This window comes from Vanellus vanellus (genome assembly GCF_965231255.1).
Source record: "Vanellus vanellus genome assembly, chromosome: 14".
Lineage (NCBI taxonomy): Eukaryota > Metazoa > Chordata > Aves > Charadriiformes > Charadriidae > Vanellus > Vanellus vanellus.
Window position 1 is genome coordinate 1,348,612 of NC_138919.1, and position 13,342 is coordinate 1,361,953.

The 13,342-nt window shown below is 46.8% G+C and overlaps 1 protein-coding gene across 1 annotated transcript in view; it reads right to left on the minus strand.

Moving 5' to 3' along the window:
- Positions 1–215: 215 nt before the first annotated feature.
- The window catches only part of PIGQ (phosphatidylinositol glycan anchor biosynthesis class Q), a 30,483-nt gene continuing 17,356 nt past the window's right edge, over positions 216–13,342 (minus strand). Inside the window, 5 exon segments of the mRNA XM_082490602.1 lie at positions 216–389; positions 4,726–4,787; positions 9,080–9,194; positions 10,227–10,307; positions 12,397–12,508. Of these exon segments, the coding sequence (XP_082346728.1) occupies positions 237–389; positions 4,726–4,787; positions 9,080–9,194; positions 10,227–10,307; positions 12,397–12,508 (523 nt within the window). The 3' untranslated portion in view covers positions 216–236.

A 13,342-nucleotide genomic window follows, 5' to 3' on the forward strand; every position in this document is an offset into this window, starting at 1 on the left:
TTAACCTTTTGCTTCAAAAATCATCATTAGCATATTACACAAACACAGTGTAGGGGAAGAGGAAATTTGAAAAATAATGTTTAAAAATACTTGCCTTTAAAAATTCAGCCCCTCCCATGTCACCAAACTCTAATTAAAGGGATCCAGCAGTTGCTGGCTCTGCGATACCTTTGGTCCAAAAGCATTAGGGTTCGATACGTTTTTCTGACCGAGTCTTTCAAGCTCTTTTGCTGTCTTTAGTCCTGCTTCTCTCCTTTGTGTTTCCAAGGGTAGATTAGCTCTCCAAGGAACAGCTTCTTGCAGAGAGACGTCCAGGAATCCTTAGGGTAACAGCTGTAGGTTGGCAGCCTGTATGTCTGTACCACGCTGCCGTATGACAGAGGGTTGATCTATAAGGAGAAGAAAGAGGGACAGCAGCAATGAAAACGTGTAGTAGTAAGGAACGGAGGTGGCTGAGGAGGGCAAGCGCAACTTTTACATAGCGCCGGCCTCTGATAAAACATCGATACCGCTACTCATGAAGCGTCAGAATCCCTTCTCTGGCTAGCTAAAGCTGTTCAGCCTTCTACATCGTACCGAAACATTAACAAATTGAGCTTGGTGAGGAGTATTACCAGAACCATTGTCAAGCAGAGGAGCAGACGCAAGCACCAGCAGGATTTGAGAGCCATGCTCACAACACAAGGGGGTGGAACCGGCACCTTGTTGCGTCAGGAGGTGGCAGAGGCTGGAGAGATGAGGGCCTCCCACCGCAGACAGCAATACTCCACCATGACTCTTAGGAACGCCTCCATAACGCACCAGTTAAGCCGTATCTTTTACGGGTCTCCTGCTTTAATGCGCTAAGCCCTCGGCCCACAGCCACGCTTTAAGCCAAACCTGGTACCACCCGATACCCACCCGGAGGAATCGAGCCCCGGCAGAACAAGACGCGTACCACACAGTGCCGCAGAGGGCTGCTCATTACCATTTTAAATTAAGTCTCTTTGGCTGAGTTAATCTTTTCTAATTTGATTGCAATCACCATCGCAAGAGTGACCACGGCTGGAGTCTCTGCCTATGAAAGTTTGTGGCCTCCAATTATGGTCACAAAGTTGCTGTATTGGTCTCTTGGAAGACGGGGGAGGCAGAGAGAGGTGTTAGCTGGACAAGGGGTGACAGAAGCACATTTGGACCTCGGAAAAAATCTCATTGCAGTGAAGCATCTCAGAGTAGAGAGATAGGTGAGGTCCAGAGGATTGATCCAGTCTGGCCAAGATGTGACACACGAAAAAGATGCACAGCAACAGATTGTCTCCAAAAGAGTAAACAGACTACACAGAAGCAGTGGGTGTCAGAAAACAGACTGCGAGAGATGCCGAGGTGAGGAGACTTACAGAGGAAGCTTGGACAGTGGGGAGAAATGGAAGGACAACCTCCCCTCGTGACAGGGTCCAGCTGTGTCCAGCTGCGTGAAAGAAGACTATAATTCACAGTAGAAAATCCAGCCACAAAAAGGGAAGAGAGACGTCGAAAACCACGCAGACAGCCACTACTTTGTCAAAAAAAAGCCGAATGTTTCTTTTGTCCATGGAAAAGCAACCGGTTTTCTGGGAGTTTGCCCGTACCACCAGTTTGGTTCAGCTGTCTGGTGCTCCCGGAGAGAGGGAGGATGAACTCCCTACGAAGATGGAGCTCTGAGAAAGGGGGACTAAGCAAAGAGTTTATTAGAATTAATCCTGGAGACCTTTGTCAAATTAGTTTCAAAGTACAACATCGCTGAAGCAGAAGGAGAAAGCGCCTGCGAGATTGGAAAAGACCTGTAAGAGCATTAACCTCACACTGCCAACCCACCACTAAACCACATCCCTCAGCACTACATCTACATGACCCTTAAATACCTCCAGGGATGGGGACTCCCCCACTGCCCCGGGTAACGCGTTCCAATGCCCGATGACCCTTTCACTAAAGAAATTCTTCCGACTATCCAATCTAAAAAAAAAAAAAAAAAAATTTCAAACAAAATCTACAGCCCAAAGGCCAAGGATCGACCACAGCATTTATGGGATGTTCTGTGTAACTATAACCAACCGTATCCCAGTGCGGTCACAGACAGCTTAAAAAAAAATAAAAAAAAAAAATATATATATATAAAGAAAAAAATAAAAAAAGACCAAAGAAACCTGCCCCCAAAACAAACAATGCTAAAACCTGAGTAACTATTTCTGCCTCTTTCCTCAGCTGTGGGCAAACCAGTATGTTTTAAGTGAAAACATGCTGGGGGAGGATAGGAACTGCTGCTATACAAGCGAGATACGCTGTGTACGTTCCTTGGACTATTAGCTACGTGGGCTGGAAGGTTTGGACACAACATTTCTCCTTGAAAACCATCCCCAGGCAGCGTGGTGATACCGAGCGGTAGCACTTGTCTACTGAGAAATAACAAGAGGCGGTTTTACGCCCAGCGCGATATGTGCGTCTGCCTCTCCTATTATAAATGGCAACAAACAAGCAAAACAAAAACAACTCTTTATTAGGGAGGTGCCAATGCGAGTTCCTTTTATGCAATTTCTGCCGTTCCAAAGCTATAATATACCCTGATATAATATACATCCTTTGTTTCACAATGGAGCTGTCGCCTTTTCCCTTCCTCTTTTTCGCTTAACCCTTTTCAAAGCAATCGCTGTGAAAAATGACACTTCTAGCGGAAGGTATCCGGATAAATCAAACACATCGTGTATTCTCACCGGGCTATCAGTTCAGTTGAGCCACACTGCCAGAAATATTTCTTCTCGTGCACCACAATAAACGATTTTAAACACTAATGAAAATACTGAACTACGTTAAGACTTCCCGGAGAAAATTAAGTAGCATTTGGAATGGAAATATCATCCCCTGCCCTCCGCCTGCCTGCATCTGGACTTTGCGCTCCGGGGACACTACCTTAAAAATAAAAAATAATCACTCGGCTGAACCACAAGCTGAATGCGAAGGCTCATACCCAGCGTTATTGATTTCTAAGCCATTACTGGTGCCCCAAAGGACAGCTGTGAACGTATCAGTCACCAATAGCTTACATTGTTTTGGGCATAGTTAGCATACGGCCTTACTTCCATCAAGCGTGGCTCCAGAGGGCTACCATAGGGGGAGGGGACAAAGCCACCGCAAAATTTCTAGAAAGGAACGTCATCGTGTACCATAAATAAGAATTTTAGCATGTCACTTAAAAATAGGCTTTTTAGGTTGTCCTCTCAAAAGACCCATCAGAAAGTGGTATATTCAGCAGGATTTCTGACACAAGCCCATTTTTCATTTCCACCAACACATAGAGAGTAAAAAAGTGCCTTTACTGACTCTCTGCTCATTATTATTTGAGCAGAAGGCCAGGAGAGACATCCACTAAAGCACTTCCACCTCTTGATATGATGACTTATGCTATATTCTAGATAGCAAAAGGATCTTTCTGCAGTGGTCCAAGGAAAATTCATCATATTCATATGACTCACTGCCTCTGCTCTCTAAGTCGTGATCTTTTTTTCCTCCGGAGAAGCTATCCACCTCGTCTCACAAACACCCCGATGCCAAATTCTCTGCTCAGCAGCTCCTGCGCCTCATCTCTGGTGTCTGGTTTCCTTTTTACGGAGTCTTCTGGCCACGGAGAATGACAGATTTTGGTTTTTACACCACTACCCTGCTGAAAGACAGGAACTGGGAAGATGGCATGCTTCAGTTTTGCCCTAGAAGACATCTGCTGAAGGGATCCCCTTTTGAATTGGTGCTAGCTGGTGTGCTGGTTCCGTGCTAATCTGACCTCTGCTGAAGCAGAGCGGTGATGGAAAAAGCAAAAAAAAAAATAAATCCTGGGAAGCCACAGTTTTTCCTTCCCACACACTCCCTCAGCATCCAAGGTTGTTTTTTTTTTTTTTTTTTTTTTTTTTTTTTTTTATACATTCTATATGCTACTTGCAGACTCTCCTCCTCGGATACAAAGAGCAAGAAAAGCACCCCTGTGATACGGCAGTGCTCCCGCAACGTCAGGAAATGAAAATTTCACCATTACCTGAAAGCGTAATGAGAACTTCGCTGCTCCCATCACATCATTTCTTTTCAGAAAAAAAAAAATAATAAAAAATTCCTTTAGTTTCTCTGATGCCAGAGCATGGAAATACGGGGTTACAAAAGCACAGGTAAGCTTTTCCTATACACCTTGCCAGAGGCACTCAGGGGAATAAGAGGACGCCCTTTCCTCCCTTGTCTTGCCCACACACTCATCCTGCCGGCACCACGGAGCAGCTAAGGCTTTTCAACACACCTGGAGGGGAAGACCTCTTACTGGTCCTTCATTCTGGATGGTTTAGCCACCGCCTTTTCTTCTCTCAGCGTTCAGTTCAGCAATTATTAAGGTGAAGCTGCACAGAGCCAGGAATTGAGGCGATAGTGACGTGAAGTCTTAATTCCAGAAGTAACAAAGCTCCATTTTTCTCCCGTCTTTCGCGCGTCATTTCACACTATGCAGGACCCCGCGCTGTCTCTAAACAGAGGACTCAAGGAGGGTACCAAAAAGAAGAGAAAGCAGCGGCCAGTCGTTGCAGTGTGAAACGTATTTCCCTCGTTTCAGCATTTCCCAGCTGACATTTAAGCGGGGCCTTTCAGCGGGACCAGTTTCAGAAGCGCTACAGCAGAGAGAAGGACCTTGGGGTCAGTCTGAGGCAAAGCCTGCAGCAGAAGATGCCACAAGGGGCTTACCTGCATAAGGAGTCGAAGAGGTTTTCCATCCTGCTGCTCGAGGACTCTGAACTTCACACCAGCTGAAAGGAAACAAAAGAAGGAATCCAAATCCATGCTTGGAGAAAAGCCCGTGCCGTTTGCTGCTCAGCTCCGTGGGCTGAGCACCGATTTCCTAGAAACGCAGTCTTCAACTTTTCTTGATTTGTGAACCCTTACACATTTTCAATAGGAAGCACGGGTTCTCTCTACAGTGGTTTTAAGCGTAATGACAAACGATGTGTTTCTCTTAGCTCCATTAAAATCAGCCCTCTGCCTTCCAGCTTGAAAACACAGTGCTGAAGCAAGCCCAAGCCTAGAACTAGCTCCAGTTCTGGAGCCCCCAACAGAGGAAAGACATGGACCTGTTGGAGTGGGGCCAGAGGAGGCCCCAGAGATGATCAGAGCATCCATCAGAGGATGGAGCACCTCTCCTATGAGGACAGGCTGAGAGAGTTGGCGGGGTTCAGCCTGGAGAAAAGAAGGCTCCGGGGAGACCTTAGAGCCCCTTCAAGTCCCTAAAGGGTCTCCAGGAGAGCTGGGGAGGGACTTTTTACAAGGGCATGGGGTGACAGGACAAGGTGGAATGGCTTAAAACTGTAAGAGGGGAGATTTAGATTAGATATTAGGAAGAAATTCTTTCCTGTGAGGGTGGTGAGCCCCTGGCGCAGGTTGCCCAGAGAAGCTGTGGCTGCCCCATCCCTGAAGGTGTTCAAGGCCAGGTTGGACAGGGCTTGGAGCAACCTGGGCTGGTGGGAGGTGTCCCTGCCCAGGGCAGGGGGTTGGACTTGATGATCTTCAAGGCCCCTTCCAACCCAAACCATTCTATGATTCTATGAAATCAGGCAGCCACACCGGACAATGGCAAATGGACTGGAAAAAATCTCTTTCTCTTTTCCCAACCTTCCATCAGAATGGGAACTCCATGCTAACAGCAGGCAGAGAACTCACCTTTAATTTGTGCTCATGCGGATACAGCACACACGCAAATCTCTCCCTGTTTCAGACTAAGGGAGGAAAACGCTGGCCTGGAGGCATTAAAGACATTTCAAAGCAATCGCTGCCTATTAGTCCCACCATTCATATGTTTTTAACACACTACTAACCCCATCGAACCTGCCACTTTGATATTTCCTCTTGGACTTGCTACATTCCCAATACTTTAAAGATAAATAGGAAAGGTTTTGGATTCCATGGTGACATGCTGCGCATGAACATTTAATGCAATGTTTCAAACAAAGATAACAAGTAGGACTAGCAATGCATTTTCCTTTGAAAGATCTTGAATCACTTCACATAAATAAAACCAATCCATCTTCTGCAAACCCTCACCAGCCAAGTGTGCCCCTATTATTCATTTCTACAGGTAAGAAGATGAGGCAAGAGTAATGAAGTGATCTGCCACAGATCAAACAGTGACTCAGGACTAAAAACAGAAATAAAACTCTTCATCTGTGTAAGCTCCATCACTATAGTATCTATGTGACTCTTACACATTTAAAAGAACAAAACATTTTCTCTTTGAAATAATTTGAATTAATTAAAATTACATAGTTTACTCCTCCCGGGAGAGAACACTCTTGTCTAGCAGACAGCTCTGGTTTAAAGTGTCTCTCCAAATCATAAAGCCTTTTTTTGTATAAGCCAGGAAAGCTTATACTGAAACATGGGCTTCCCCAATGGCTTCAAAAAGATATTTGAGTACTCTGCGTCTCAATAAGCAAATGTGCTGGATGACAAAAAGCGTCCGATGTGATTCACTGAGCTTTGGCTAAGAGGAAGTGTCTAAGCCATTCCAGAACCTACCATTCAGGCAGGCAATTTGTCAGAGACAGACAGAAACCAGCGGGCACGGAAGTCGCAGGTACATGGTTGAGCCCTCTGGAGCCCTGTCCCAGGATCAGTCCGTAGGCTCTTCCCTTGTGCAGCTGCAAGCCAACGATCTCCTAATTAGACGATTCAATTGTTCAAAAGTCTTAAACTCCTAGGAAAATCCACGCACAAAAAGGCTACAAATCTATTTTAGAATGACCTATAGATTATTACAAGGCTCAGGAGCCTGAGCAGTTCACTTTGCAGAAAGAGCCGGAAGGCTGAGTCTACTGCAGGTCACTCCAGCAGAGAAGAACCCAAGAGTATCCCGTGATTGCCAGCCAACTCCAGAGCTCAGCATTCTGCTTTTTCTGTACACCGGCATCATCGACGGCACAAGAGAGGTCAGGACACAAAGCCATTTGCTTTGCTTCACATGACAGTGCACTAAAGCGAGCTCACTGCTTGCTTGTATTCCAGCAATTATGGAGACACCACCACGACAGGTCCTACAGAACCACGGCAAAACTTGCCCCAAAGCTTGTGATGTGAATACCTCTGTATTGGGCAAGAGCGAAAGAGAAGTACAGAGGAAATGAACTAACCTGTGCATGATCAAACAGCACGTTGGTAACTCCTGTGTGGGCAGTTTGAGACTCCTGAACCTCATCGCTACACCTTACTTCGCACTCTACATGGACATAACTGTGTACCCATCCCAACCAAGGTGGCATCCCTTGAGCTGACACCGGGCAGACAGAACTCTTGCAGAGAGGATATCGGTTTTGACGTATTTGCAAAAGGCTTTTTGAAGTCCAAAGTGTTTTAATTCTGATGTGTGGGAAGAAAATAGGGATTTTGTTTCTGGAGTGTGGATGGATTGTTCATCTACCCTGGCCCAGGCTTCATCAATATATTTTATCTATTCAGAAACTGGTCAAAGAACTTGGAGGCCAGGTGCCACGACTGAACCGACTTGAACTTCACCACTGCACTAACCCCTTGCTGACAGGCAAAGCTATCCGTTCATGTTGGTAGAACCATCTTGATGGTGCCTGTAAAATCAGCTGCCATAACATATGCCAGAGGATGTCTTATCCAAGTTCTGAGTCTGAAAAGGGAGGCAAAAACTAACCAGTGAGGACATCAAGTGATGTGTACTCTCTAAAGTCCTTTGAATTTGATTCAACTGCTCCATCTGTTACCGCTCCGATGACATGTTTTCGTGCTGGGGCAGGAACACAGGCTGCAGAAATTCTCAGAGATGCCTCTTCATCTTTCAGGCAGCACGGCGCTGCAGCGTTCTTTCTTAAAACGTTTAAGAGGAGCACACAAACAGCCAACAAAAACTCAGTCAGGTAACAAACTCAACTGAGCAGACAATCCTCTGCCTGGGTGGAGGCTTATTACCCTGCAGAAGGTACCTGGCTGAGCAAAACTGAGAAGTAACCTAAGACCGACGGGAATAGATGGCCTTATCTCTCAGTGGCAACAAGATTTCCTTCTGCCCTATGACCAGCTGTTTACTGGGGCAGTTTTCTTCAGCAGCATCTCCTGTTCTCCAAAGACAGCCCTGAAGGGTTAAGGTGTTTCTGCCAGGAAACTCAAAGGAACCTGCTGAAGGGATACACGGAAAAGCAGCAGAGTTGGTAACACGGCTCAGCTCTACCTTCCCCAAAAAATCGAGCCTGGCGCTGCTCCAACAGACAAAGCTGTTACCGGTTGCCTCAAGCTTCCTTTGCATTTGATGACTAGCCTGGGTTTAGTGATGATCAAGCTCTTTCTCGTATTTAAAATCCCTGCTGCATGCTCTTTTAAAGGGAGGGGAGAGAAACATTTAAACCTGCTTGATTTTAACTAGATTAAATATAGCTGTTGACAGTTAAACCCATTTCCAAATGGCCCTTAACTCTGATGCCAACCATGGTTCACGCTTACCAAGAGTGGAAAAAACAATGACTAGCTTCAAAAACGGTGACAGATTAGTCTCAAAAAGAGAATGATTATTTGAAATGCATCCAAACACCCCAGCTCAGGATTTCAGTTAGCCAAGTCAGCACAGGAGCAGCTCCACTGATCCACAGCCACTGTAGGTCCAGCCCTCTGAAACAGCGCATTTTCCAAGTATTTTCGTAATTTTTGTAATCTGGCCTGTTTCAGAGCCCAACCCCCCAAGTTTACCAGCTTGTTTAACTCTCAGAAGTGTTACCTGACCTGCCACACTACAACTGGAATCAAAAGATGAACTCATTTATACGGTGCTTCTTTGGATGTCACTTCTAGTTGCCGCAGGCTTTGTAAAAGTGCTCCTGATTCTGCTTCAGCATCAAATTTCTTTCCATCGACATCCTCATCCCTCTCCTTGCGGTAAGCATTTAACAGTACGGACAACTGCACGACTCGAGCCTTGGGTTCTTTCCCGTGCCCCCTGCATCCTTCTATTCAGCAGCTACCCATTGCCTCAAAATTCAACGCATAACACAATCTCCTCGAACTTCTGCGTGTGCAGCGCTGAAGGACTTACCTGCGAGTCTGTAGGATCTGCAGAGCCGAAGAATGATTGAATAAAGAGGCAGAGAGTCAATCAGGTCAACTAGCAAGTGTATCAGGCCTTGCACAATCACCACCAGCAAACGGAGCTACAGAGAAACAGTTTAATAAGAAAGTCTCAGAGAAACGGGAGATGCAACGCGTGAAAATTCAGGAGCCGATGTGCAATCTGACGTCGCTGCGTGCTAAGCTAAAGTCTCCCAAAGTGGGTTTGATGTCTATAAGTGGTGGGCACCCAGACCCTGCGTGAGGTTCCTCGACAATCTTAGCTCTAGGATGGAACTGAAATGAAGCTCCTACAGGTGTAGAGGCTGTGACCTGCCAGGACATGAGATTCCATGACATTCCACTTTCAGCCGCCACAGTCTAAAAGGGAGAATTTGGGCTTTCATTTCTAGTAAAATCCACCACTGTGTATCAGTGAACATAAATTTTTCTTCAGTGAGCTGAAGTAACTTATTTCTGCCTAAAGAAACCCCATGTAGAGCATCTAAGCAAGAGCAAAGCAGTCAGAACTGAGCTTCGTGCTCAGTGTTTTCTGCCCCCTGATTAAAGCGCTTCCCTTTGCAGGCTGCATTTATTTTTACTGTCAAGCTCATCTGAAAAGAGAGGGCTCAAAAAAAGATGTTGAAACCATGTGATGGCCACTGTCTGCGGAAAATTTTGCTCCAGGCAGGCCACAGAGAGGACTGGTCATATTGGGAGAAGAAAAGAAAAATAAAGTAGTCCAACCCTGTGAGCAAAGCCTGGCTGAAAGCATTTAACACAGCAAGTTAATTTCCTGGGAAAAAAAAAAAAAAAAAAAAAGTTCTGGATCAAACTAGAGGGGCCGTCACCCCAGACGTGGGATAGAAAGATAAAACAAAAAAAAAAGACTTCCGAGTGAAAAAGAGGGGAACAGCTTGTGCCGCTGACTGGGATTTGCGGGGAATTCCCTTTGGAGAAACACTAGCACGTATCCCGAATTCCCCTTGCTTGGCCAACATGGGCTGTGTGAGAACCCCTCCTGGGACACCCAGACACATTTGTATTTCCTTTGTGAATGACAGTAAATGACTAGGAAATCTTCTTTTAATATCTCAGAAGACAATATATTACTAGCTTCAAGTGTTCAATCTTACCAGGGTAAACACCAAATAATACAGCGCAGTTGTAGGCAGGAGGAACAGCAGGATTGTAAACAGCAGAGTGCCAATAAATAACTAGGGAAAAAAAGAAAACACAAACAATCATTAGTAGAGAAATGGCAAAATAAAAGGAAATAAAAATATATAAAAAAAATAGGAAACTGGGAGACAATGAAAGTTTGCAAGACTCCTTAATGCGTTTTTATACGCCCTACGTGAATAATGCTGTTACCTTGAATAGTTTCAGTGCTGCTTCTCTCGCTGGACCTTTTTAGAAGGCTCCTCATTACAGGAGTATGTTTGGAAAGATAAATAAGCGGGACCCTGACAGCATTTTTTTTCCTTTATAGACAATACTCAAGGTTTCCTATTTCAGGCCAGCTTCCTTATGAAACAAGACTCGCGTGTTCATGCCCAACCCCTATCCCTGCAAGTTTTAAAGCCCTCGGTCCTGGATTTTACCAGGAAAAGGTGGAAGGGTACAAAGACGTAGAAACGTCGTAGGGAATTTTGTAAAGAATTGAGAAGTATTTTTGTTCCTCCTTGTTTTAGCAGAACAAGCGCTTGGGGAAAAAGCTGACAAAATCTGGTTGATAAACATTCCCAGCAGCAGCAGCCGCCGGCTGGTCAGTCCAGACCCAGGACTTCTGCCTCCTGCTCGGTGGGAAACTGGCAGAGAGAAAGAAGCTGGAGTTACTGGGGTGGAGGGAGCAATATCAAGAGGATGAAGGAGAAAAATCCATAGGAAAGCAGGTGTCATCAGCTCTGCTGCCCACAGAAAAAGTTATTCTTATTCTGGGCCAGCCCAGTTGGCCTAAGCCTAAATAATTCCAACTGGGAGAAATGCAGATTTATGACAAATAGGGATATGACTCTTCAATTTTCAGTCACCGCTTCCAGAACGCAGAGGCCACGGGAAGACAGGGCACTGCCACTTCTGCAAAAAGAGATCGTGGCCGTGGTGTATTATGAAAGAAAATAACCCAGAGAGTCCTGTCACAGAGGTGGATCAACATCCCAGCTTTACGCACGGAACCAGAAATAGATCATAACCCAACTCATTCTCTTCATAGCAGTTGTTTCTCCTCTCCTCTGTCACTCCAGTGCAGTTGCTTAAACTCTCCAAAAGGCTTTTAAGGTCTGCTTTGAATGTCTCTTCCCACCCAGGCCAACGACATAATTCCCACCGGCCTCCAGAACAGCAGGATGAAGCCTGAAGTGCCAAAGCAATTCTCCTCAAAGTACACAGGGACCGAGCCCTGACGCAAACCGTCTTCCTGGCACGCAGGCGCTTACTTTTCCATCGCCAAAGAAACAGAAAAATAGCTCCTTCGCCGTGGCGTTAAGAAGCTCAAGGTTATCTGTTGCAATGGAGAGAAAGGCTCTGGGAGTTACCAAATATTATCGTATTATTATTATTAGCGATGTTTACAACTGCCGGCATGGAGCAGTTCAGGCTCTGCTGAACTTGTGCGTGGCATTTCAGTAATTAAAAAAGAGCTTACAGCGTTTGACAAAAAAAAACCAAAAAACAAAAAACCAACCAAACCCTGCCTCTGCTGCTTGAGTGAGAACGTGTGGGCCATGCTCCAGCGCAACGTGAACGAAACAGGGCCTTTTAATAGAAATGCTGGCACGTCTGTTACTGTGGCAACACTGCTGGGCACCGCTTTTTCTATTGCCTCCCTCCTCCATCCCCACTCCCATGCTCCAGGAGCTGCGAGCATCTGCAGCACCCACCGAATTCACCGGGGTGTCTCACAGGTGCTCAGCACTTGCCAGAATTAGACCCCTTGAAGACGCGGAGAAGCGAAGGGGTGATGCCGAGGAGCAGCATCAAAGCGTTTGGTTGAAGAGCCAGGGATGCAGAGTGCCGCAACATACACTTGTTCTGGGCACCACAAAACCTCCCGTGGCTTCTGTCTCAATATATCTGCCCAGAGAAGCTGTGGCTGCCCCATTCCTGGAGGTGTTCAAGGCCAGGTTGGACAGGACTTGGAGCAACCTGGGCTGGTGGGAGGCGTCCCTGCCCAGGGCAGGGGGGTGGGAACTCGATGGTCTTCAAGGTCCCTTCCCACCCAATTCTATCGTTAGCCAAAGCTGGATAGGATCGTATTGCCCGTGGGCAGTGTCCTGCAGCGAGCCCCAGGCACTGCAGCACTACCTGGTCCAAGTCATAAGAGCAGGAATCCACCCGCTGCCGGAGCACGTTCCACTTCTTCCCACGGAACAAGCGCCAGAGAGATGACAGGCCGTAAATCTTCAGGCAGTAGAGCCTGGGCAAAGAGAAGACGCCGTGCATCAGAGCTGCGAGTTCCCGAGCTTCAACGCAAAACAGCTGTCGTCATTACACCCCTGCGCCCACTCACTTACCGACGCCGCAGAACTCAGGGCGGCAAAAGAAATCAGCCTGAGAATGACGCAAGATAAAATACTATATGCTCAGTTAACTGTATTTGGGCTGGCCCCTGGCACGGGCAAAGTAGGCTGCTGCAGACAGCTCTGGACCACCGGAGGACAACGGTCATGCCGTGGCAAATGCTGCTGGAGGGTGGCTCCTATGAGCAACAGCAATCGCCAACCCCGTGCCACCACCTTCCCTGCAGCAAAAGCAGCAGCGAGGTTATTCCCCCGAGCTCACCTCTCTGTCTCCAGTTCAAATCTGCCCCGTTCCCCTCGCTTCACACCCCTGCCACAGCAGGAGCGGCCAAGGTCTTAACCCCTCACACTTGAGTCCACGGCAATTCACTTTTGCCTCCGCAGCACAGAGAAACAAGGGAGAGGACTGGAGCCCCTTCAAACATCCATAAAAGTGGGAAGAGATCAACTAAATGGCTGGTGGCATCCCGAACGCACCCTTTCCTTAGGCTTTCGTAACGTGGTGCTACGACACGTAGAGCTACTTCCCTCCCAGAAAAATGGCAACGGTGGGAGAAGCTTGGGGTGATAAGGGGTGGGGAACAGAGACATCTGTGGAATAACACAGAGGAAGAAAGAGCTCCTGGGATGGAGAAGAGGCACAAAGAGACCTGGGCAGCAGTGCTCAGCATACAGGGATGTAAAGAAAGGGGACACAGCCAATCTGTGGGGCAGAACGGAGCCTGAGAAAG